This window comes from Pan troglodytes, chromosome 11 (genome assembly GCF_028858775.2).
Source record: "Pan troglodytes isolate AG18354 chromosome 11, NHGRI_mPanTro3-v2.0_pri, whole genome shotgun sequence".
Taxonomy (NCBI): Eukaryota; Metazoa; Chordata; class Mammalia; order Primates; family Hominidae; genus Pan; species Pan troglodytes.
Window position 1 is genome coordinate 6,575,575 of NC_072409.2, and position 23,534 is coordinate 6,599,108.

At 51.3% G+C, this 23,534-nt stretch overlaps 1 protein-coding gene across 3 annotated transcripts in view; it reads left to right on the forward strand.

The window, feature by feature from the left end:
• The window catches only part of MED27 (mediator complex subunit 27), a 217,687-nt gene extending 194,494 nt beyond the window's left edge, over positions 1-23,193 (forward strand). For all 3 annotated transcript variants that reach the window (XR_010148555.1, XR_010148556.1, XM_016961905.3), the window contains 2 exons: positions 20,153-20,230; positions 22,628-23,193. Coding sequence is in view for 1 of the 3 variants with exons in the window: in XM_016961905.3 (XP_016817394.1) it covers positions 20,153-20,230; positions 22,628-22,762 (213 nt within the window). In the remaining 2 variants the exon portion in view is untranslated. The remainder of the gene's footprint in view (positions 1-20,152; positions 20,231-22,627) is intronic.
• The last annotated feature ends 341 nt before the right edge of the window (positions 23,194-23,534 follow it).

Below are 23,534 nucleotides of genomic sequence, written 5' to 3' on the forward strand. Positions count from 1 at the left end.
TCTTCTGTTCTCATCCATCTTCTGTCTCTGGTCTCATCCAGTAGTGAAATAAGAGAGTTGGCCATCATCTCATTCATTCCCTCATCCAGCTCAACAACAGATATCCACTCCCCAGCACTTTGGGAGGCCCAGGTAGGCAGATCACCTGAGGTCAGGAGTTCAAGACCAGCCTAGCCAATATGGCAAAACCCTGTCTGTACTAAAAATATAAAATTAGCCGGGCATGGTGGCGGGCGCCTATAATCCTAGCTACTCAGGAGGCTGAGGCAGAAGAATTGCTTAAACCTGGGAGACAGAGGTTGCAGTGAGCCAAGATTGTGCCATTGCACTCCAGCCTGGGTGACAGATGAGACTCCATCTCAAAAAAAAAAAAAAAAGTATCCACTGAGCCCCTTTGCTCTGTGCCAGGCACTGTTAGGTGCCAGGGCCACAGAGGAAACTCCGACAGGCAAGGAAGCCTAACAAATGACTCCAGGTGATTAACCGGGGGCTGTGGCCAGGAAACACAAGGGGGCCTCCTTCTGATTAGGCTAGTCAGAGGAAGCCTTTGTAGGGGAAACTGAGGCAGGCAGTGTGAGAAGGAGGAGCCAGCCCCGTGAAGGGGGGATGAAGTGGAGGTAGAAGGCAGGTCTCGGGTCAGGGAGGTGCCTCTAGGCCCTGGTGCAGAATTCGGATTTTATCCTTAATTCGGTGAGAAACCACTGACGGGATTTACACAGAGGGGGATGTGATTTTGAAAGCTTGGTCCGAGTTATCCCCACGATGAAGAATGGTTGTGTCCACAGTGTGCCAGGAAGCATAGGACTCTTTTGTAGATCAAGGTGAAATTCACATAACTTGAAATTAACCATTTTAAAGTGAATGCTCCTTGGCTTGACGTGCATTCACAATAGTGTACATCCACTACCTCTGTCTGGTTCTAAAACATTTCCTTACCCCAGAAGAAAATCTGGTGTGCATTAAGCAGTGAGCATAGGACTTAGTGGATCAGAGGGGCGTCATGGACCACCCTCTAGAGGTGTTTACTGTACATAATCCACAGTGCCCCCTGGGCCCCTTTTTGGTGATAAGGGCTAGGCAGAGGACAGGTGTCTAGGATTAGGGGAGTAGTCTGAGGCTGAAAACCACATATTTAGGGAACCTATGTAAGCATTACAGATTCATGATCTGATCACAGCTAAATGCAATGTGCTACCCTGGATTGGATCCTGAAACAGAAAGAGGTTACTAATGGGGCCGGGTGCGGTGGCTCATGCCTGTAATCCCAGCACTTTCGGAGGCTCAGGTGGGTGGATTACAAGGTCAGGAGTTCGAGACCAGCCTGGCCAACATGGTGAAACCCTGTCTCTACTAAAAATACAAAAATCAGCCAGGCGTGGTGGCGGGCGCCTGTAATCCCAGCTACGCGGGAGGTTGCAGTGAGCCACTGCACTCCAGCCTGGGTGACAGAGCAAGACTACATCAAAAAAAAAAAAAGAAGAAGAAGAAGAAGGAAGGGAGGGAGGGAAGGAGGGAGGGAGGGGTTACTAATGGAAAAACTGGTGAAATCCAAATAAAGGTTGGAGTTCAGTTATTAGTGAGTAACCAGTGTTGGTTTCCTTGTTGTGACAAATGTACCGTAGTAATGGAAGATGTTAACAGTGGGGAAACGGGGTGAGGGACATGGGAACTGTCTATTGCATCTTTGCAGCTTTTCTGTAAATCTAAAACTGCTCTAAAATAAAGTTGTAACATAGAAAATCATAGCTTGATTCTTCTAACACCCTTTACCCAACTGAGCTCCCTGGAAATGTAATGAAGAAAATAGCCTCCCTCCTTTCCTCCCTCCCTCCTTCCTTCCCTCCCTTCCTCCCACCCTCTCTTCCTCCCTGGTCCCTGGGTCTGAAGCATAAAGGAAGGAAGGGTGTGGTTATGCACAGGCTTTAGTGCAGGGAAGTACATTTCTCATCTAAGTCACCATACCAGAGGTATTTACTTGTTTCGCATGCAAAAAGTCTCAGCCTTCAATGCTAACGTTTTCCGTGCTGACTGTCCTTGTCATTTTCCCCCCAGTGGCTGGTTGAAAAATATTCTGAGGAGAAAGAATGCTGCTCATTATCCTTGTCTTGCTTTGCTTTAATAGTGAAGAACATTAAAATGGTCGGCTTTTCCCCTCAGTCTGGTCCTTATCTTCATGTCCTCTGTGGTATTGCAATGAGTTCCCTCCTCCAGTCTCCACAAAAGGCCAATGATGACTTCTTGAGGGCTGTAAGCATTGCAGCTTGTAACTTGGTATTTAACAATGGTCCATTTCCATTCCAATACCCTTGATGAGGGAGGGGCTTGCACATGCTCACTTTTGCATGTTTTTTTTTTTAATGTTCTTGTAGTATTAAGTATTTTTTAATGCAAGCACAAAGTGTATTAGGAAGTTGTAAAATGTATAAAACATAGATTTGGTGAAGCATAGATTTAGAAAGACAGTGCTGTATTTTTATCCTACCTCCCTTGAAAATAACCTGCCAGGCACTCTTTGTATTTGTTTAAAATTACAAACACACTCTGAAGCAGAAGCGTTTAAAATTTGATATTAGTCTAGTTGGAGAGATTTAGGAGCATCCGCCAATTCTTTCCTTCCAGTCTATGTAACACGTTTCAAGTAGTAAAAATTGATGAATTCTAAGGGATGGGAATTTTATCTCACTGGTGAGTGGCATATCATGTGTATTTGTGCAGAAGCCTTTCTGAGATTCCTTTATCTTCGTTCCTTTCACCTATTATTAACTAAGTGGACTTAACCTCTGATATTGACCTGTACCAGATTAAAGAACCACAATTGGGAGAGGTGGTAGTGCCTTCTGATTACAACTAAAGGCAGATAACATTGAAGTCCTTTTTTTTCAGGGACAAGTAAGAATTAAATTAGTGAGTCCTCTCTCTTCCTAACTAAAATATCTTCCATTTGCTGTCAAATGAAGGAAACATATTGGAAAATAATGTACAGAATTAAGCTTAATCCTTTATCAATAAAGCCTTCAACTAATCATCATCACACCGAATGAGTTTGGGATCTTGTTAAAAAAAAAAAAAATAAGCCTGTTTCTGTATCACTGAGCTTGTGGGAGATGGCGGTAGAAAGCACGAAGCATGCGCGGTGTAGCCTCCATCCCAGGGCGGTGACTGGCGTGCCTGTTTCGTCGTGTTCATCTCAGTGGCCAGCAGGTAGACCTCCCTGTGCCACTGCCAGGCCCTGCACTACGTGCAGAGGTGGGACCACGTTGTCCTTTGCAGATTCAGAGGCCTGGCACAGTTTATGGGGTGACATTAAGTATTTCAAACCTAAATCACCAAAAGAGAAGGATTCGGTGGCAACATTCTAAACTCCGCTTTTTAGGATTTGCTATTCCTCAAGATTCTATTTTCCTCCTGTCCACCCACTTATATATGGGGTGTCATGATTGATGTTGCTTGTAGTGTTTCCCAGAAAGACGCTGTTTGGGAGCACTGCGGCAGACATCTTCCACCTGCTCTGCCTGTTTGCACCCAGCCAAGTCGACCGGCCAGGGTGGGGTTCGTTCCCAGCATCATCCAGAAAAGCTCAGCCTGCAGCAGTGGCATGAAGTGCATTGGGGAGCAGCATGACATGCTGGAGGATGCTCCTTGGTCATCAAGAAGAGGAGATTGCTCAGGCTGAAGATAGTACCCAGATGTCCTGACAGTGGTGGGAGGTGCCACAGCTATGCCCACCTCTGAGATGGGAGTTCTGGGCCACCAGCAGCAGCGCACATGGCATTAATGGAGGAATTCTCCTCCTGCTCTAGCTGAGGTAGAACCGCAGAGCTCCCTCTCCTAGGCCTTCATTATGTGGTTGCAGTCACTGTGTTAGGCCTGTTTTCTTGCCCACAAGCAGCAGCTGTGGCCAGCCCAGAATGAGGGAAAGCAGAACTGGGAAAGCAGGAAGCCACGCCCCAACCTGTGCCCACCCCGAGGTCTCTCCTTCAGTGTGACAGGGGAGGGGGGATTGCCTTGCAGAGCCAAACCAAGCTAACACTCACCTTTTTATTTCTGGCAAACAATGTCAGGAGGTAGGAGAATGGAAGCATGCCCTTGTCACATTCTCTCAGGCCCGTGCCTGACCCGCTGGCTTACAGCCTGAGTACCTGAGCTTCTGTAGCAAATCCCACCACAGGAAGCAAAATTCTGCCTTCCTTTTGTCTGCAGATATTCATGCCATCAGCAAGCCCTTTTCACTCTTCCTCATTAGACCCCTTACCCAAGTGTGGAAGTAGCAGAGGGCTGGGGACAGCTTGCTATGGGTCTATGGCTGCTAACAGGTTCCCATCATTTACTGTGGTCCCTGGAGGCTCCTTGCACTTGGTCCTAGGGTGAAGAAGCTTTTTATAGCCAGCAAGTCTCCAGCAGAGTAGATTCAGAGAATGGGACTTAGAAATGGGCGGGGTGGCGGGGGGGTGACCGTCTGAAAGGGCAGAATCACAAAGAGCCAGGAAAGGTTTCAAGCGTGTTCATATTTTTCTGACATTTAAACTCTGCAGGGGCAGCCACTGTTTTGTTCTTTAACCCCCTCATTTCAAAACTGTGCATTTTCATCCGGCAATTTAGGGAGAGTAAGAGCAGACCAACAGCTACTCACTGCATTGTCTTGCTAGGGTGGCTGGAGAGAGAGGTGGAGTGTGTGTACCACCCAGGTAGGCAGGGGACATCAAGAGAGAGGCCAAGAGGGACCCACACACACTTTGCAGCTTTCTCGTCAGAGGTAAGGGACAGCATGAAAGTAGCCCGCAGATGTCCAGCTCTCCATCCACAGTCATTGCAGAGGGATGAGTAACCCTTTCAGTTCTGCACCGTCTGAACTTTTAGCTGTGAGCAAATTGATTGTCCATGGTGGGTCATGTTCTGGGCAGGGTGCCGCTTGCTTCTTCATTCCTTTGTTCATTTATTAGTTGATTATTTTTATTTTTATTTTATTTATTTATTTATTTATTTTTATTTTTTTGTAATGGAGTCTCGCTCTGTTTCCTGGGCTGGAGTGCAGTGGTGTAATCTCAGCTCACTGCAACCTCCACTTCCCAGGTTCAAGCAATTCTCCTGCCTCAGCCCCTAAGTAGTTGGGATTACAGGCATGCGCTACCATACCCAGCTAATTTTTGTATTTTTGTAGAGACGGGGTTTCACTGTGTTGGCCAGGCTGGTCTTGAACTCCTGACCTCAGATAATCCACCTGCCTCGGCCTCCCAAAGTGTTGGGATTATAGGCATGAGCCACCGCGCCCGGCCTGTTCATTCTTTTTAATATGCAAGACTGGCCCCTAACTGAGGCAGACTTGATCAAGGTCTGTTTACTCGGTGGCCACCAGGTGCTTTTCAGTAAAAGAGATTGAGTCAGCCCTAGAAGACTCAGTTCTCTGAAAAGTGGGTGGACACCTGATATTGCGTTGGTGGGTACGTGGAGTACCTAGCGTAAATTGACTACCAACCCCAATGGTATTCAAAAATCCTAACCTATCGCTCATTCCAACTCCTAGGGGAGGAAACTGTTTCAACATGGGATCATTCCCCAGGGATTGGAACCGTCACCCTCCTCTGAGTCAGGTGGTGCTGCACACCGTAGTTGGGTGTGTGGTGCCGCTGCAGCGTTTCACACCACTAAAGAGGCCCCATAAACAGTCATTACGTTGTTTTATTTATTTATTTGAGACGGGGTCCCACTCTGTCGCCCAGACTAGAGTGCAGTGGTGTGGTCTCGGCTCACTGCAACTTCCACCTCCCAAGTTCAAGCAATTCTCCTGCCTCAGCCTCTCGAGTAGCTGAGATTATAGATGTGCACCGCCACACCCAGCTAATTTGTGTGTGTGTGTGTGTGTGTATTTTTAGTAGAGACAGATTTTCACCATGTTGGCCAGGCTGGTCTTGAACTCCTGACCTCAAATGATCCACCTGTCTCAGCCTCCCAAAGTGCTGGGATTACAGACGTGAGCCACTGTGCCCAGCCACGTTATTTTCAGTTTCTAACATTTCCTCCTACCAGCCTCCTCTACATTTCCTTCCCAAAGCCTCTCTTCAAATGCCACAGATGAAGGCCTGGAAGAGGCCATGGTTGTGACAAAAGTTCTAAGACCTCAGGCCAGATCTCAGTCCCGTTCCCTGTTTGGTGCCCTGCACAGGTGAGACCCCCACACTCAGAGGGACTCCACAGCCGGGAGCTGCCTCCCAGAGTCGTTGAAGGCCCTTCTGTCTTTTACAGATCTCAGCCCTCTGACCATCTCCCCGCCTCTTAAATGGTGATTAACTTTTTCCAACAGGGAGAACTTATGTTGTAAGGACAGAATGTGGTGTCATTTTCATCTGTTTCTGTGCGTTCTGTTGCTGCCTCACAAGTGTGTCCCAAACAGATAGAACTGAGGGGACAGCTTTCATCCTTGCAAAGGGAAATGGGCCGCTTCATGTAGCAAGACAAAGTCCTGTCCGTGACTCCGATGAGTGGTATGCCCAAGAGATTTGTGTGTGAGCCCGCTAGTGGGCTGGCGACAGGCTTCAGGGAAGGAGCGGCGGCAGACGGTCCCAGGGCATCCCTGAGGGCAGCCCTTCCCTCAGCTGACAGCTGGACTGTATTGACCAGGTCGCCAAGCAGAAGCATCGGCGCGGGGCTCTGGGAGCTGAGAGCCGCAGGGAGGGTCGTTAGGCTCAATCCAACAGTCGAAAACCCTTTTACTGCCACCTTCTCTCTTAATGGTCTTGTTTGAATATTCATAAGCATCTAGACTAAACTCAGGACAGATTTGATCATTTGTTCTCTTATGCTGCCCCAGTACCTTTCCTGCACAAGGCTCCCTCAGCCCCTGCTGAGTGTGAGCATGGCCCAGGAGCTCACATGAACCCAGTTTTATGGCTAAAATTGAACCAGGAAAGCCTGGGCCATCCTGTTGACTTTCTGAGGGCACGCTGCGTTGCCCTGGAAGTGGTCTGTGGCTTTCTGCCATTAGAGGAGTCACAGAGTAGTCATCTGTCATCTGTATAGCTTGTTTCTTCCTGAAGGGTTGTGCGGGCTGCAGTGTACTCAGGTCAAAATCTGAAAACTGCTTCTGGGAAGACCGCCCACCTTCCCATTCCCCAGGTCTCCATCCTCAGCCCATAGGGCTGTAAACTCCATGCATGGGCTGCCAGCATGGCAGGACGGCCCCCACCCATCCGCTCTCTAAGCCCAGGCTGACCTCCCACCACGTTCCCCACAGCGACCATCCCAGAGAGAGACCACATAGCAGAGTGGCTAAGAGCCATTCGCCGTGTCATCAGGTCCCGGCTCCCCCCCTGTTTCCTGTGTGGATTCACTTGCCTCAGTTTCCTCATCTGTAAAACAGAGACGCAGCCGGGCGCATGGGTCATGCCTGTAATCCCAGCACTCTGGGAGGCCGAGGCAGAGGATCCTGATCCTAGGAGTTTGAGACCAGCCTGGGCAACATGGCAAAACCCCATCTCCCCCAAAAAATAAAAATTAGCTGGCTGTGGTGGCATGTGCCTGTGGTCCCAGCTACTCAGGAGGCTGAGGTGGGAGGATGGTTTGGGTGTGGGAGGTTAAGGCTGCAGTGAGCCATGAGAGTAGCTGCCCCACAGACTTGGTGTGAAGTTGAATTCATAGGTATGAAGTGTAAGGTGAATGTCTTGTCCGCCACCTGGCAACTTCTCTGAAGTGCCTGTCAATGGTGACACTCTCTTTTCCTGAGAAAGTTCTCCCTCCATCCCCTGTGGGCAGGCTTCCTCCCGCAGGCCTCTTCCTCAGTGACCACCCCTTCCATCTGTGCTTCCCATATCTCCACAGTGGACACGGTGGCTCAGGGTATAGGCTGGAGTCAGACAGACCTGGGTTTGTGCCCAGCTGTCGTGTGTAAAGTCAACCCAAGACCCAGCTGCTATGACAGACCTACCCATTCCCACCAAAGCATTGTCCGCCTTCCCATTTTTCAGGCATGTTATCTGCTCTTCTGGTCACAAAGTGAGCTGAAGAGCCTGTAAGACACCACAGTTACAGCCACGCAGCAGTGCCCTGTGGGCAGCCCTGATATGCTGATGTAGGCAGGATCCTGGGTCCAGGACCTGGATCAGTCCCTAGGGTCCTGGGAGGGCCAGTGGCGCAACCAGTGATCTCCAGAAGGCACCCAAGATTGAGATGTTGTGCCCCAATTTCCCATTTCCCCCACTGAGCAGGGGTGGCTAGGGCGCCTGGCACCTTGGCGGCTGAGCTGCCTCTTGGCGGGGTCTCTCTCCCAGCTCTGCAGTCTGCATTCTTCTCCAGTCATTGCCTCAAGTTTGATGGAGAAGTAGGTGGTATTGTCTGTGTTTTCCTGGGAGCCCAGATGTCTTTGGATGTTTCTCTGACTGCAGGGCTGTTCCTGCAGAAAATAATATCACACCAAGTGGGTGCAGAACAATTCAGGTGTCTTTGGGCTTGGACTCTCCTGGCAGCCAGTGACAGAAACTGACGTTTTACCATCTGGAAAGCACTGAACTTTTTTCTTTTCACCTAAATGAAAAGCCTTAATTCCTTAATCCTGAGAAAGGTCAAAGACCCAGTGCGTCTCCTCGCAGCTACGCACAGGGCCTTCGGCAGACGCGGAAGGCGGTCAGGACCCTGGAAAGTTCCCTCGTGTCTATCCTGGGGCTTCCCTGTTTGCCCAGGCCCCACCTTCCAGGCAGTGTCCACCTCTGCTTCTCCACCCCATCCCTTCCCTCTCACTCCGCTCCCCTTTCCCCAGTGGCTGAAAATCAATACATACACTCCTGTCCACTTTCTCTCCCATTCACTCAGGCTCCTGCTAGGTGAGCCGTACCCAGTGCTGAGCCACAGTCCTCTCGGAGGCCCTGAGCTAGGCCCAGGGAGGATGGAGATGTGGCAGGTGTGGCCTCAAGGAGAGCACAGCTTGGGGGACAGGGGCATCTGGTCATAAGTCTGGCAAGTGCCCAGTGGGGGTGTGCAGAGGATGCTGCTGAGAGTACAGGCAAGGCTGGGATGGGGAAGACCCTGAGTACAGGCAAGGCTGGGATGGGGAAGACCCTGAGCTGAGTCATGAGGGGTGAGAAGGGCTTAGCCTGACAGGAACATTCCAGGCAGAGGGGCCACTTGAGCACAGACATGCAGCCAGGAAAACGTGTTGGGGCAGGAGATGGATTCCTCCAGGAGCCGGCATTGCTGCCATGGAAGGTGGGGGCTGAAGGGAAATGCGGCTGAGACCCAGGTCCGCAAGGCCTCCTTTGCTCCACCAGGGCTTTCAGAAGGATCCCGTAGGTGGCTGTGGAGTGGCCAGCGGGGGTGCATCACCCCTAAAGGCTGTCTGCAGCCAGTCTGCACTCAAGGGTCCAGGGAGTTGGGGGCTTCCCTTTCAGGCGTCAGTGGCACCCTGGCTGGGACTTTAAAGAGGATAAGGTTGGAACCCCCAAACCAAACCACATCTCATATATAGAGGCCCTGGTGTGTGCCAGAGATCTTGCTGAGTACATCCACAGGCTCGCCCCTCTCAGACACAGAGCTTGATCTCAAAAGTGTCAGCAGGGATTTCGGACAAGATGGAGCAGCAATGTCTGCCTTCACCTCTCCAGTTCCAGCTCAGGCAGCCTTGCCTCTGGTCTCATCCCAGTGCAGCATGCCTGGCTCTGGTGGACAGTTATAAGCCCTTCAGAGCCCATGCAAATGGCTCCTTCATTAAGCAGAGGAGGAAATATTGATCCCATCCAAGTAATCCCAAGTGCCTGTGGGCTTCGATGTTTCCTCTCCAGGCTGCTAGGCCCGCTGAACCTGTGGCATACAAATCCGAGGTACAGATTAGAGACGAGAGCTGCATAATAAAAAATAAATCCCCTGCTTCCGTTCTACTGTACTTTCATCCCCATTTGAGAAGCTCGTCTCTGCGCACTCCCCATCGCCCCCTAACATCACTGTCAGGGCTGACTTCATAGCATTCCAGTTTCGAAATAACGATGGCTCCTCTTTTCATGGAATGAGTACTTCTGGGACTGTTTTAAATATTCTTCATCAAACCAGCACACATCCTTAGAGCAACACTGCTGGCAGGGATTGCTGTCTCTTTAAACATTTAACACACTTGGTTCATGTCTTTGCCCACAGGACCCACAAAGAGTTTTCTCCTTCCAAGAGATTCCTACTGTCCCTCTCCTTACTGGTGGGTCTGTCCTTGGCAAAACTCTTAGTAGAGACCCAAACTCTTGGGCTAATCTCCTTGTGTAACATTAAAATACATCTACCCAATGAAAGTCCATTCTGATCTCTGCATCGTGGGAACTGCCTGGGCACCTGTGCCTGGCACACGTTTGGCTTTGCTGCCTGCTACTTGAGTGCTCCAAAGTCTGGCTGGGCGGCACAGAGGCTTCCCACACAGAGGACAGTGCTGTGCAGGTGGTCTCCCTGGTTCCAAGCTGAATCCTCAAGCTCTTTGAACTGGCCTAGAATCTGAGGCCCACCTGAGGGTGCCATCGCATCAGGGCAGCAGGTGGGTTCCTGGATTGGGGCAGGAACTTCAGGGCACAGTGTGCACATGCTGCCAGGAGATAACTAGGACAGCTCAGGCTCTGCAGCAGCATCTGCTGAAAACCTAGACCTAGAGGGGCCTGCAGAATCACCCAGCCCCACCCCAGCCTCACCACGCTCTTCTACCGAGGGCCAGCAGGGAAGAGGCCCCCCAGGCCATTCGCCACTAAGCTAGGGTCGAACCCCGGTCTCCTGACGGTTCCCCTCTGTCTGCCTTTTTGTCACTTTCACCCAGATCTAAGAGAATCTTCTCTTCACAGTATGTAGAAGCCGATATTGGCTGGAGGGAAGCCACAGTCTGGGTCCCTACCAGGCTTCTCTTTTAAATAAGCAACTTCTAAACACTTGAGTACTTAACTTTCCCTATTTACTAATCTTGTGAGGAAATACTCCGAATAGTAGAGGCGCCCGCTCTCCTAGCTTGGCCTCGGGGGCTGTGTGCTGGCAGATAATGCCCTCAGCAGGTGCGTTAGGAATAGCATCTCTGTTCAAGCTCAGCTCCCCGGGGCGCTGCTGGGCCACAGTCCTGTCCCCTGGTGGTGGGAAGCAGGCAGTGGCCCGCAGCGGCCCTTGCACCTGCACCCAAAATCATCTCAGGGAGCCTGTGAACTCCTGGGTCCTGGTCCCCAGCCTGGTCCACCAGCCAGGAGCTGGAAGGCGGTTCCCAGCAGTCAGCCTCCAGCGTCTGTTCCTCACCTGCATGCTGCGTCGCCAGCCTCCACTCCGGCCCGGAAGCATGCCCCCTGGGGCCAGATGATGCCCATGACCTTTGGGCACTCGGGAGCCCCTGAGGACAATCCCTGGATCACTGAGAAATACAAGGGCCCCTGTTTTAGAACCCCTGGCAGGAACTGTAAGTTTCCATTTAAATCAAATCAAATACCCCAAGTTGAAAGTATTCAGAAAATTCGGAGGAAAAAAGATAGGAAAGAGGTGCAAGGTTGGCCCATAACCCAAGCACTTTGGGAGGCGGGAGGATCATTTGAGCCCAGGAGTTCAAGACCAGCTTGGACAACATGGCAAGACCTCGTCTTTACTAACAATTAAAAAATTAGCCAGGCGTGGGGGTGTGGGTCTGTAGTCCCAGCTATTTGAGAGACTGAGGCAGGAGGATCACTTGCGCCCAGGAGTTCGAGGCTGCGGTGTGCTGTGATCAGACCACCACACTCCAGCATGGGTGACAAGTACAAGGTCACCCCTGAAACAGAGGACAAGGGTCTTGCTGTGGATGGCGCTGCTGTTCCTGTACCAGGCTGGTGACTGGCATTGTCATCTTCTTAACTTTCCCCCTTCAAGGACCCCAACAGGCCCTTGCTTTTTAAAGAGGAAACTGCTGAGGACAATAGTGTATTAAGAGGGTTTTTCTCCCCAGTCCTTTCTGTGTCATTACAGTGTCCTTTATTCTTCCCTTACTGCTACAGAACAAACCTCTATCTGGTCAACATAAAACCTGGAATCTGGGGGTTAAGCTTAAGTGAGAAATCATCTTGCTAGGCCTAAACCTGTTATCTTTGCCCCCACAGCGGGAGAGGGCCTGAGTAGGAAAAAGCGTGTGGGTGCTGCATACCCAATGTGGGGTGTATGGTAGGGTGAGCACTGAATCCGGGGCGTACAGCAGGACGCACACCTGGATCCAGGGCTCACAGTAGGATGCACACTGAATCCCGGGCACACAGTAGGATGCACACTGAATCTGGGGTCCACAGTAGGGCCATCCCACTCTCCCCGCCCTGCACCTTTTCTCACACTACACTTTTTCATTCCCTCGATGAATGTGTGGGCATGCCCACCTGATGCAGCCGCCTTGTATTTGCCCAATTTCCCCTTCTTTGTCCACAGCAGGGAGACTCATTCAATCTGGAGGTCTTCTTGAGGGCCCACCAGTGTCTCTGTCAGACCGTTTGGAGGGTTGGGGCCAGCACATAGCAGGGAGCCAGACAGGTTGAAGCTTCTGGCTGAGAGGTGGAAGGAACATTGTATAAGTGACAGGAACTGGGGTGTAAGTGAGGAGACTTGTTATCCGATCCCAGCTCCACCCTCAAAGTGCTGAGGTCCAGTCCTTTCTGGGGAGGAGAGGACCTGGAAATGGCACTTTTCTTCATCCCCCCACAACCCCTGTCCACCCCAAGAGGCCTGGAGTGGGGGGCCCATGAGGCTTGGGGCATAGAGTCTGGGCACTCAAGCTGGGGTTCAGAAGGTCGGAACAAACTCCTGCTGTGCCACCTAGCAGCTCCTTGGCTTGGGCAAGTCACTTAACCTCCCTGTGACTTAGCCCCCTGACTTAGAAGTCCCAAACGTGAGAGTACCTCTGTCATAAGGTCATCGTGGGGATTCAGCGGGCTAAAACCACGAGGGGACACATTTGGCGGGTGCTTGCCATGCGTCGGACACTTGAGGTCTGTATGTCAGTGCACTGTCCCTGCATTGGCCCATTTAATCCTCACCCAAGGTCACACAGCTCACAAGGGACAGATCCAGAGGCTGGGCTCCTGTTGGAGGAGCCACACACCCTGAGCTGTGCAGTGTAGACCAGCTCTTGCACAGGATTAGTGCTCAGTAAATGGTGATGTGGGTTGTTGCTGTTATTGCAGGCAGTGCCACTCTGGGTTTAGCTAAAATAACTCATGATCTGCAAAGCACCCTCCAGCTCTGATTGTAGGAGGGGGGCTGTCAGGAGCTCCATGCACACAATATGGCAGAGGAGCTTTGGGAGACTGTTTTGACTGGCATCTCCTTTTCCAGCACGTTGACTGGCAGCTGTTTCAAGGTCTCTTGAAAGAGTCCCTACTCCCTCCCTAAGCTCCATTCTCTCCTGGGTTTGGATATGCTGAGAGAGGGTAGGGAAAACTGAAAGGAACATTGATCAAGTGGACTGGATCTGTTGGCAGGCAAGGGAGATGTCACCCTTCTCAAAGTAAATCACTGCAGGTCACCATTGAGACAGGGGACACACCCCAAACGAGGCATCTGAGACTTCTCTGCCTTGGGGTGAACCAGGCGCCTCCCAGTGAAACCCCTCCCTGCATCACCCTCTGCCCCTCTTTGTGAGGCCTGTCTCCCCATCCCCGCATTCCTCTTGCTTCAGGGACCCCTGCCTCACTGGTTTATTGCTACCCTCCTGCCTTCTCCTCCCTCTCTTTCCTTGGGCTCGCATCCCTTTGATGTTTTTACAAGCCTTTTTTCAAACCGGCACTCACTGGTGGGCGAATCGCCTCCCTCTCCTTGGGAGCATTAGTGCCCTTCCTGGCCTCCGCCAAGGGGGAGGGCGGCTTTTATCTCCCAGCGGAATCTCATTAGCTTTGCCACACAATGGGACCGAACCTCGGCTGCCACAGAGTGGATTTAAATTAGTTAATAGCAGATTTTTTTTTGCCCCAGGCCTGTTTTTACCAAGTCTTGGATGCTGAGCAAAAAAACAACTTTGTTGTTGAAAAATGTAAAACAAAAAAATATTGAAGGTGGAGTGCTTTGACAAGACGGAAGATCACTGTAGGTGAAGTTCTCCTGTGCTCCACAGGCACCCACAGGAATTCCAAAACCAGCAGTGGAGGACTTGGGGAGGACAGGAGGGAAAACATGGCGGTTCATCAGCTCTGTTTCCTTTATTAAAATATTTCTGTAATTGGTGGTGGGAAATTGAAGAAATCAAGTGATTGCATCAGCGCTGGAAAAAGCTGCCAGCACTTGGCAGTGGAAGAGAATATATGCTTTATACTGGACTTTTTGAAAAAGAGGCTGAGTTTGGCCAGATTGCCGACCAGCAATGGAAAAACTAATTAGGTGCCTTGCCTGTGAGCCAGACGCCCAGCAGGGCTGTGGCGCATGGCTCCCGCCGCCTCTGAAGAGGACTCTTTCTAGTGAATTCAGTTCGTGCTACCCTTGAGCAGCCTGTGCTACAGCAGGCACATTTGTGAATCTCCCAACCTGTGCCTGGCGTCGGAACTGTAGCTTCCCAAAGACTTACCCGCCCTGGGAGATGGCGGGCAGCTGCTGGCCACAGCCCTGGGCCTGCACCTTTATCTGCAAACTGGGAGAGCGGGGATGGGAGTCAGTGGGTAGGAGGTGGGCAGAGGCCTGGGCCTCCCAGTGTTTGGGCTCCCACACTGCTGCCCTCACCCACTATGTGCATCTTCCCAACTTCTGGACATCCTCACTCCTCCTCTGTCCAGTGTAAATCAGAATAGTGGGCCGGGCACAGTGGCGCACGCCTGTAATCCCAGCACTTTGTCAGGCTGAGGCAGAAGAATCACTTGAGCCAGGAGTTGGAAACCAGCCTGGGCAATACAGTGAGACCCTGATTCTACAAAAATAAAAAATTAGCTGGGCGGGGTGGCGTGAGCCTATAGTCCCAGCGACTCAGGAGGCTGAGATGGGAGGATTGCTTGAGCCCAGGAGGTCAAGGCTGCACTGAGCTAAGATTGGGCCACTGCCCTCCAGCCTAGGTGACAGAGCAATACCCTGTCTCAAAAGAAAAGAAGAAAAAGAAAAGCACCTATCTCCAAGTTAGTGTGGGAATTAAATGAGAGGGGCACATAGGATTTGGCACATAATAAGCTCTTATTAATAATAGCTACTATAAGTTAATAAAATATCCGATGGATCTTTTAAAAAAAGCACTTTTCAGAAATAAGGAAAAACCCCCACTCTACAAGCACCCGCTGTGAAAACCTTCCACCCTGGCACCCCACAGTGCCCACTGTGAAACTGGTACCATTCATTTTGATTCATGAGAAGACAGACTGTCCTTCTGATTTGTATTTCTTTGTTTCATGGCCCAGAATCAAATGCCCAGCCCTCTGGGGGCCATTCTCCTGTAGTGCCTGGGATATGCCCCAGCCTTGCCACTCAAAGCCCAGTCCCTAACCAGCAGTGTGGGCACCCCTGGGAGTCAGCTGGCAGTGCCAACGCTCCACCCCTCCCCGAGCTCCTAGATGAGAATCTGACAAAAGACCCCCAGTGATTGTGTGTTCACCAGCCTCGCATTCTCATGCATTTTAGCATCCCTAGGAATAGCCTGGAGGGGCTGACTTAGTGTCTGGGCCCCACCCTGGAGATTCCAATGCTGTGGCTAGAGAAGGGTCCAAGAGGGCAGATTTCTAACCAACTCCTAGATGGTGCCAGCGCCGCTGGTCCCCAAACATTTCAAGCAGCACCATTCTTAAGGGGAAAATTCCTTGGCCGCAGCTCGAACTTGCTGTGCCACCACTGTAATGGGATTGGGAGACCTGGCCAACATGGTGGCCCATTTTCTAGATGTGCAGTGAATATCCAAGGAGGCAGATTGGTCTGCAGAGAGGAGGAGGATGCTGAGTGACAAACCTCCCGTAGTTCTGCACAACTCAAGCTCATTTCTTCCTCACATTACATATCCATCCTGAGTTTTGACGGGGCTGTGTCACTCAAGGATGAGTGACCGCTGGTAACTTCTACCACAGAGGGCAAGTCCAAGATGCCCCAGCACCTTAGAGGTAGACCAGAGCCCAGGTCCTCAGCTCCTGTCCCGCAGTCCCCACTCCTTTCAGGCCCCTGGCTCCACCCACCTCATCTGAGCCACTCTCCCCGCAGAGAGTCAGAATGGGGGTCCGTCTGCACATATGACCTGAGGACCTCTGCATCAGGCACTAGACTGACATGGGCTCAAGGTAGGGATATTGACAGGAAACAAACATGGCAAAAAATACCAAGTTCAGATATGAGGATTGAGATGGGAGAAGAGAGCCAGGCAAGGAGACAAGCCCCATCAGGGGAGCCTGGGGGGCTTCCCTCAACACGCGAAGGAGAGGGGGAAAGGAGAGAGGCCCATGCCGAGGGGAGGACTCAGGGAGGACAGAGATGGGCATTTGAGGAGCTGAGGGACCCGAGGAAAGGAGGCAGACACCGGGTGCTGCAGGGTTTCACATGGAGTTCACAGTTCGCATTTCATCCTGAGTGCAGGGAAAGCCGTGAGAGCGTTTTAGGGGAGTGACATACTTGGGTTTCTAGTTGAACGATGGCAGTCACTCATGTTTTCTGACCAGCACACGCTTCTGCCCACTACTTCATCCTCACCGTCATCCCCTGTGGTAGGCACTCTTTGTCATTATCCCCGTTCTCCAGATGGGAAAACTGTAGCTAATAAAGATGAAGTGCCTCGCCCAAGGCGTCACTGCTAGAAAGGATGGAGCCCACGCTCTTTCCCTCTTTGCTGCAGAATGTTCCCTCTGAGCCGTGTTGAGGCAGGCAAGATGGGAAGAAGTAGAAGGATTTGAGATAGATAACTTGGAACCACGAGGCTGCTTGGGTATGAGGCAGGGGGAAGAGGGGCGACAGGGCAGGGCCCAGGTTTCTGGCTCAGGCCTCTGGGTCAAAGGCCATTTAGCAAAAATGCTGGAGGAGGTGCAGGTCTGGAAGACCACTTGAGATGTTCCTGTAATTTGCACGACGCCTTGCCTGGAGAGAGCACCTTGCAGTTATCAGTACTGAGTTGTCTTGGAATGCTTGGAGAACTCAAGTTCAGCCAGAGGAGGTCAAGTCCAGAAGTCAGCTGAGGAAGGGAGGAGGAGATGGGCACAGATCTGTCAGGCCAGGGAAGATGAGCTCAAATAAAGATCAGGAAGCCAGGCCGGATACCCAGGGAACAGCAGGCTGGGGAGGGTTTGGGGAACCTGGGAGTGCAGGGTCTTGTTGGTTTGGTTAGAGGCTCTAAACTCCAAAGGCCACAGGGCCCCTGATGAGTGGAGCAGGCTGGATCCAAGACCCTAGGGTGCTCAGGCAAACTGCACGTGTCACCGCTCCTCAGCTGCTGCAGCTGGTGGCCACGTGGCAGTGCCAGGGTCACACTCACAGAGATGAGGAGAAGCTGGGCCCCCTTTGATCTTCACAGTAGCCTATGAGACGGTCCCCAGATCCTCCGATGCTTCAAGAGGAGCTGGGCACCACAGTTAAGTGAAGTTTCCTAAATTTTCAATGTTGGTCATTTGTGTTTAAAAATGTGAAAACAAAAGAAATAAAAGTGCAGCCAGACAAAGCGTCTCTGCCTGCACATGGCTGCTGAAGGGCTGAAATGGATGGAGGTGGTCTCACCCCAGGGGATCCCAGGGACTGACTTTCCTATCGCAGGGAAGGTGTCACACACGGAGCTACGGAACAGCAGGGCCGGAGCAAACAAAGCCAGCCCAGCTGCCTCAGCTATTCCAACAGGGGCTACACTGGAGACATTTTAAAAATAAATGGGGTGAGGGGAAAGAATTCTCCAGAAACTTTGGTTCTTCTGTAATGGCAAGTATAATTGCAAAAAACATCTTGTCAGCCCGTAAAATGACACTTTCACAGGTTTTCTTAGCAAGGGAGCTAGATGGGCAAGAACCAAGCGTTCAAGTTCGGGGACCGTTCGAGCCCAGTTTGCTTTGCTGTGTTTCGTAGCCATTAATTTCCCCCCACCAGTTACCACCAGTCATTTTGCAAAGTTATCATTACTACTGTTTAAAAGAAAAAAAAAACATTGCTCATTTTAGAAAGCTGTCTGTCAAAAATGCTTAAAATAAAAGCTGTCTTGGCATTCGAAGGAATAAGTACCATTTATCTTGAAAGCCACTTGGGTAAGAATTTCTCAACAGTGTTGGCTACAAGAACTGTTGATGTATTTGCAAGAAAGCGCAGGTGTTTATGGTACATGGCCTTTGGTGGGTGGGCGTTTTTAAGTTTACTTCTTTATTCAACAAATATGTATTGGGCACCTGCTGTATGCAGGGTAATATCCTAGGCCTTGGGGATGCAGTATGGGGCAGGCCGTGAAAGTCCAGTGGGAAATAGGGCAACTCCAGGGCCCAGGCAGAGCAGAAGAGGAGACTGGGCAGGCGGGGCTGGTGGCATTGCCAGAGAGTGAGTGCTTCCCACGCCTGGCCTCACTCTGTCCTCTCACGAGCCTTACTCAGTATGTAGTACAGTCTCCATTTTATGGAAGGGGAAACTGAGGCTTAGAGAGGCCCCATAAGAGGCCAGGGGCCAGGCCCTGGCTTGCCTGGCTGCAGAGCCGGTGTCCTCACGTTTTGTGGGGCAGCCTCTCCAGCTGCAGGTGTGGACACACATCACCGTGTGGGGCGCGGACCCTGGTCTCCACCTGCCCAGCTTGCTCTACGCCTGCATGGGTTCAGCCGCATACACAGTGTTCATTGGGGGTTAGAAAATGGACACGTCTACACAAGTTAGACCTGTGTTCATTCTTCTTCTCAAAGCTAAGGATTTTCTCTGGAGTTTTTTGGGTTTTTTGTTTTAGGTGTGGTTTTTTCATTTTGTTTTGTTTGAGACAGGGTCTCTGTCGCCCAGGCTGGAGTGCAGTGGCACAGTCACAGCTCACTGTAGCCTCAACTTCCCAGGCTCGGATGATCCTGCCATCTCAGCCTCCTGAGTAGCTGGGACTATAGGTGTGTGGCATCACAGCCAGCTAATTTTTTGTATTTTCTATAGAGGCGGGGTCTTGCTCTATTGTCCAGGCTGGTCTTGAACTCCTGGGCCCAAGTGATCCCCCCTGACTCAGCCTCCCAAAGGTCTGGGATTACAGGCATGAGGCACCGCACCTGGCCTGTTTTGTTTTTAATGATGACATGTGCGATGTCAAGAATCCCTAATGAGGACAATCATGTAAACCATTACTTTGAACATAACTATCAAATTAGGTATAATCTACTCATTTGCTGATTGATGGCGGGCATTAACAATTCACAGTGTCATCCAGTTTCAGAACCACCAGGGTTCTCAGGCCAGCCCCTTTGCTGCTTGGAAGGGGCATGGAGACGCAGAGAGGATAAGGAGCTGGATCAAGGTCACAGGGTGGTGCTGGAGCTTAAACCCTGTGCTCTGTCCATCTGGTCACCTGATGCCTTCACTGGACTTCAAGCAGCCTTGCCCTTGGCCTTGCTGATAAACTTCTCCTGAGGAGTCGGGAGACAATAGGCACAGACCCCTAAGGTACTGACCATAGGCCACAGCCTTCAGAGAGCTGGTGAGGGGACCACACCAGGCGCGCCGGGCTCCTGTGAAGGGCCATCCTAGCAACAGTGAGGCCCAACAGAACAGCCTCAGAAACTGCCAGGCTCCCCATCATAAATCCTGTGTGGCTCAGAAACTGCCAGGCTCCCCATCATAAATCCTGTGTGGCTACAAATGGTGACAGAATGAGAATTCAAGGAAATGGAAAGAGACCAATTGCCCTGTTGGGAAAACCATTGCAGGAGGAAGAGGAAGTGTGCGTACCGGGCGGAAGTGCTCCTTGTCGTATGTGCTGTGTGTGCCGCGCCTCGCTGAGCAGGGAGGCTTGGGATCCCCTCTGGGATCTGCCCCCACTGGCCTCTGGCCGCTCCCTCTGCCAGTGCTCCAGCTGGGCCAGGCTTTCCGTTGCTGGAATCTTCCACACGCCCCCTGCCTCCAGGCCTGCATCCTTTCTGCCGACAGCATGCCTCTTCTCCCCCTCTGGGTCCGCAACTCTGCTAACTAATTTTTCTACAGAGATTTTATTTTAGATGCCCTTTCCTCCACGAGATACTCAGATCTGTTTTCACACAGAAGGCGTGCATTTGTCCTGCTTGTTTTCTCTGTGCCAGCTTGGAGTGGCCGCTAACTCGTCTTTGTCCTTCACTCTCAGGTGACAGACCATGCCACCACTGCCCTGCTCCACTATCAGCTGCCCCAGATGCCGGATGTCGTGGTCCGATCCTTCATGGTAAGTGGCTTCAAGAGTCAGGTCTCCTGTTTAAACCTCGGCTCCCTTCAAGTGAGAACAGGGAGCTTGAAGGGCAGCCGTTGCATCTTCAGACTTTGAGGGCCTCCCAGTGGGAGATGGGGCTGCCAGTTTAAAACTGCTACTTTCTTTAAACTGCGAAGGGATCTGGGAGAAACCACTTCCAGCTTCATTCACTGGTGCTTTCTCTACTTGCTGAAAAAGCGGTGGTTTCAGAAATGATCTTCCAAAATAGTTCCAGCATTGACTTAGTCCACAGATATTTCATTGAGCTCCTAATCTGGGCCAGGCCCTGTGGTTGGCACAGAGCATGTAGCAGTGAATTAACAAATCGTGCAGTTTCCCAAGACGTTTCCTCCTTCGATTTTCAGAGTTGGAGCTCGAGATGAGAGAGCCCCAAAGCAGCCATTCCCGTGGGGTGCTGCAGCCGGCCCCTGCCAGTGCCTGTTCAGTATCTCGCGAGCTGGTTCTTCAACCACTACTAGTTTGAAATCAAACTTGGTGGGAGTGTTGACACCACAGAAATCGGCAAACACTACAAGTCAGGACTTCCCCCGAACCCCAGGGCCAGTTTATCAGCATTTATCACGTGGCCACCAGTTGGCCTAAGCAGGGCTAACACCATGTCCCCGCGTCCTTGACAGACGTAGCTGCCAGCTGTTCCACCGTCATGCTCTCACGCCAGCATGCTCACACGGCCGCATGCTCTCACGCCAGCAGACCCCATCGTCCACCGCTGCTGGGACTCCCTGTTTTCTTCATGCTAGAAAGTGTGCCAGTTAGAGAACCGACTCCAAAGACCTGTTAGCAAGGCCAAATCAGTGTGCATCTTATCACATAGCATCAACAGTGCCACTGCTCAGAGAGCCTGGAGTTCATTCCTCGGAAGACACATCCCTGGTGCGTTGATTGGCTTCATGATGCTGGCAGAGTGGGCACAACACAGCCAGGTGCTCAGAGCTCCCACAGAGTGGTCCTTCTGTGTGTCCAGGGAACAGTTCCCCTGACCATCTTCAGCAAGAGCTCCAATTTCAGATAGATATAAAGACTTGCTTTTGAGCCTAACACGTTGTAATGCCCCCTTTCCCTTTGGTAACTGACTGTGGGATTTAGGGAAGATTTGAATCCCAGTGACTCCACTCAGGAGGCCGAAGCAGGAGTATCGCTTGAGCCCAGGAGTTCGAGGTTACAGCGAGCTATGATCGATTGCACCACTGCGCTCCAGCCTGGGTGTCAGAGCGAGATCTGGTCTCATAAAAAAAAAAAAAAAAAAAAAGAACCATTTACATCTGTCACAGCACTCAGCACTGTGCTCAGCCCACACCAGCTAATTAATACGAATCTGTTGATTGATTGATTTGAGGCACAGACATGAGTACTATTTGTGGCAGAGACAGAACTTCTTCTACTTAGGGAAAAATAAGTAGTTTAACTGAAGGACCTCTTGACCTCGTGTTTATTGCCAAAACCCCCAAACACCTGGCCTTTGGAAAGGGGGACAGTACTGATGGGCCATGCCCTGTCACCATGAAGGCAGCTGTGGTGAAGATGGAAGAATGTGTATCAATAAGCTCGGCCAACCTCTTCAAATAACAGTTTTCTCTTACTGACATAATTCAGGAGGACATTAAATGACAAGATTCACGTGCCCTTTCACCGCGAGAACTTGCTTGCCTGCTGTTTTGCGTTTGGGTATTTTTTTCTTTGGTAGTGAATCTCCTTGGGTTTGAGAATTGAGTTACGGGAGGCTCATCCTTATGTATGACGCCCAAGAAAGCTCTGCACTCTGAACCATTCAAGTGTGGATTTGCTGCTTATGATGTTATTTGGTGGCACCAGCGCTGTCCCCACCCCTCCCCCCAGTATGTCAGGCCACACTGTGACAATGAGTGACAACCTCTGAAATCAGATTAGCTAGAAGGCATGTTGACCTCCGCGGAGAACTCTGAAATTGTCCTCGGTTCCAAGGCTTCCTCAGCACACATGCACAGCCACCTCTTAGTAGTGGGCAAGGAGAAGAGGATGGATACTGACATTCAGCAGACATGGGACCCAGAAAGTAAAAGTGGGGTGCTGGCCCCCAGACCGCCAGGCTGCTCGGTGGTTCACGGGGACTCCAGGGAGGCCTTCCTGCTTTTGAGAGTAGGGGTTTCTGTTTTCAAAACTCCCTCGGTTGGGAGGGGCACGCGAGCATCAGACGTGAACATCAGCAGTCAGGTGACCTTGTGGGTTCCGCCTGCTGCTCCCTGTGAAATCACAGGGCATCTTCTGGGGCCAAAGCCAACTTAAGTTGTCTGGGCCATTAGGCTTGATAGGAAGGAGGACTTTGGGAGCACCCATATCCCATTCTTTCACTTCTCTCCTCGTTTCTCTTTTTAGACCTGGTTAAGAAGTTACATAAAGCTGTTCCAGGCCCCGTGCCAGCGCTGCGGGAAGTTTCTGCAGGACGGCCTTCCCCCGACATGGAGGGATTTCCGAACCCTCGAAGCCTTCCATGACACCTGCCGGCAGTAGCCCCCACGCTGGCCCCAGCCTCAGACCCCACCCAGCACCTCCCCAGACACGCAGGAAGCCCACAGAAGGCTCAGCTGGTTCCTCACCGCCCAGATGTGTACAGCTGCTCCTCCCTTTCATAAAACAGCGCCATGTGTGCAGAGGCCACTCTTGAAGAGCAGACCCCCTCTGTGGCTGATGGGACTAATTATTCCCACTAGCCAGCGGACTGAAGGCAAAGAAGACCTTTCTAGAACCTGGTAGAAGGAAGCTGTGCAGCATGCTCCTCGTCCGTGTGTGTCGGCAGTGCTGGTGTCTGTCGTCTCCGCGAGCTGTTACTGGAATGAGCCCTCGTGTTCATGGGTATCGTCATGCGGGGTTCTTGTGTTTTGTGGGGCTTGGGTTTTGGTAACTTATTTTTATAAGCAATAAACCTTTTGTATCCTGGATAAGGCTTTGTCTCCTGTTTGTTACAGCACCTTATAAGTACTACACATTCAGTTCATGAACACATAATGGACCTGGGCCTCTTGAAGCAGCAGAAACCAGCACGTCCCATGTTCACAGGGTGGTTCTTTTTGAGCACGTACTGCCCTGCGTCCTGCTTGCGGGCGAGAGGGCAGTGCTGGCAGATCCTCTATTTCAGAGACGCTGTGATGGCTTGAAAAATGAATGATTCTTTTTGAGAAAAAGAACATGCAGAAGTTTCTTTTTACTAAACCAGTCACACGCATACCCCAGAGGGAAAGGAACCTGCCCGGGTTAGCCGGCCAGATGCGTGTGAGCAGGACTC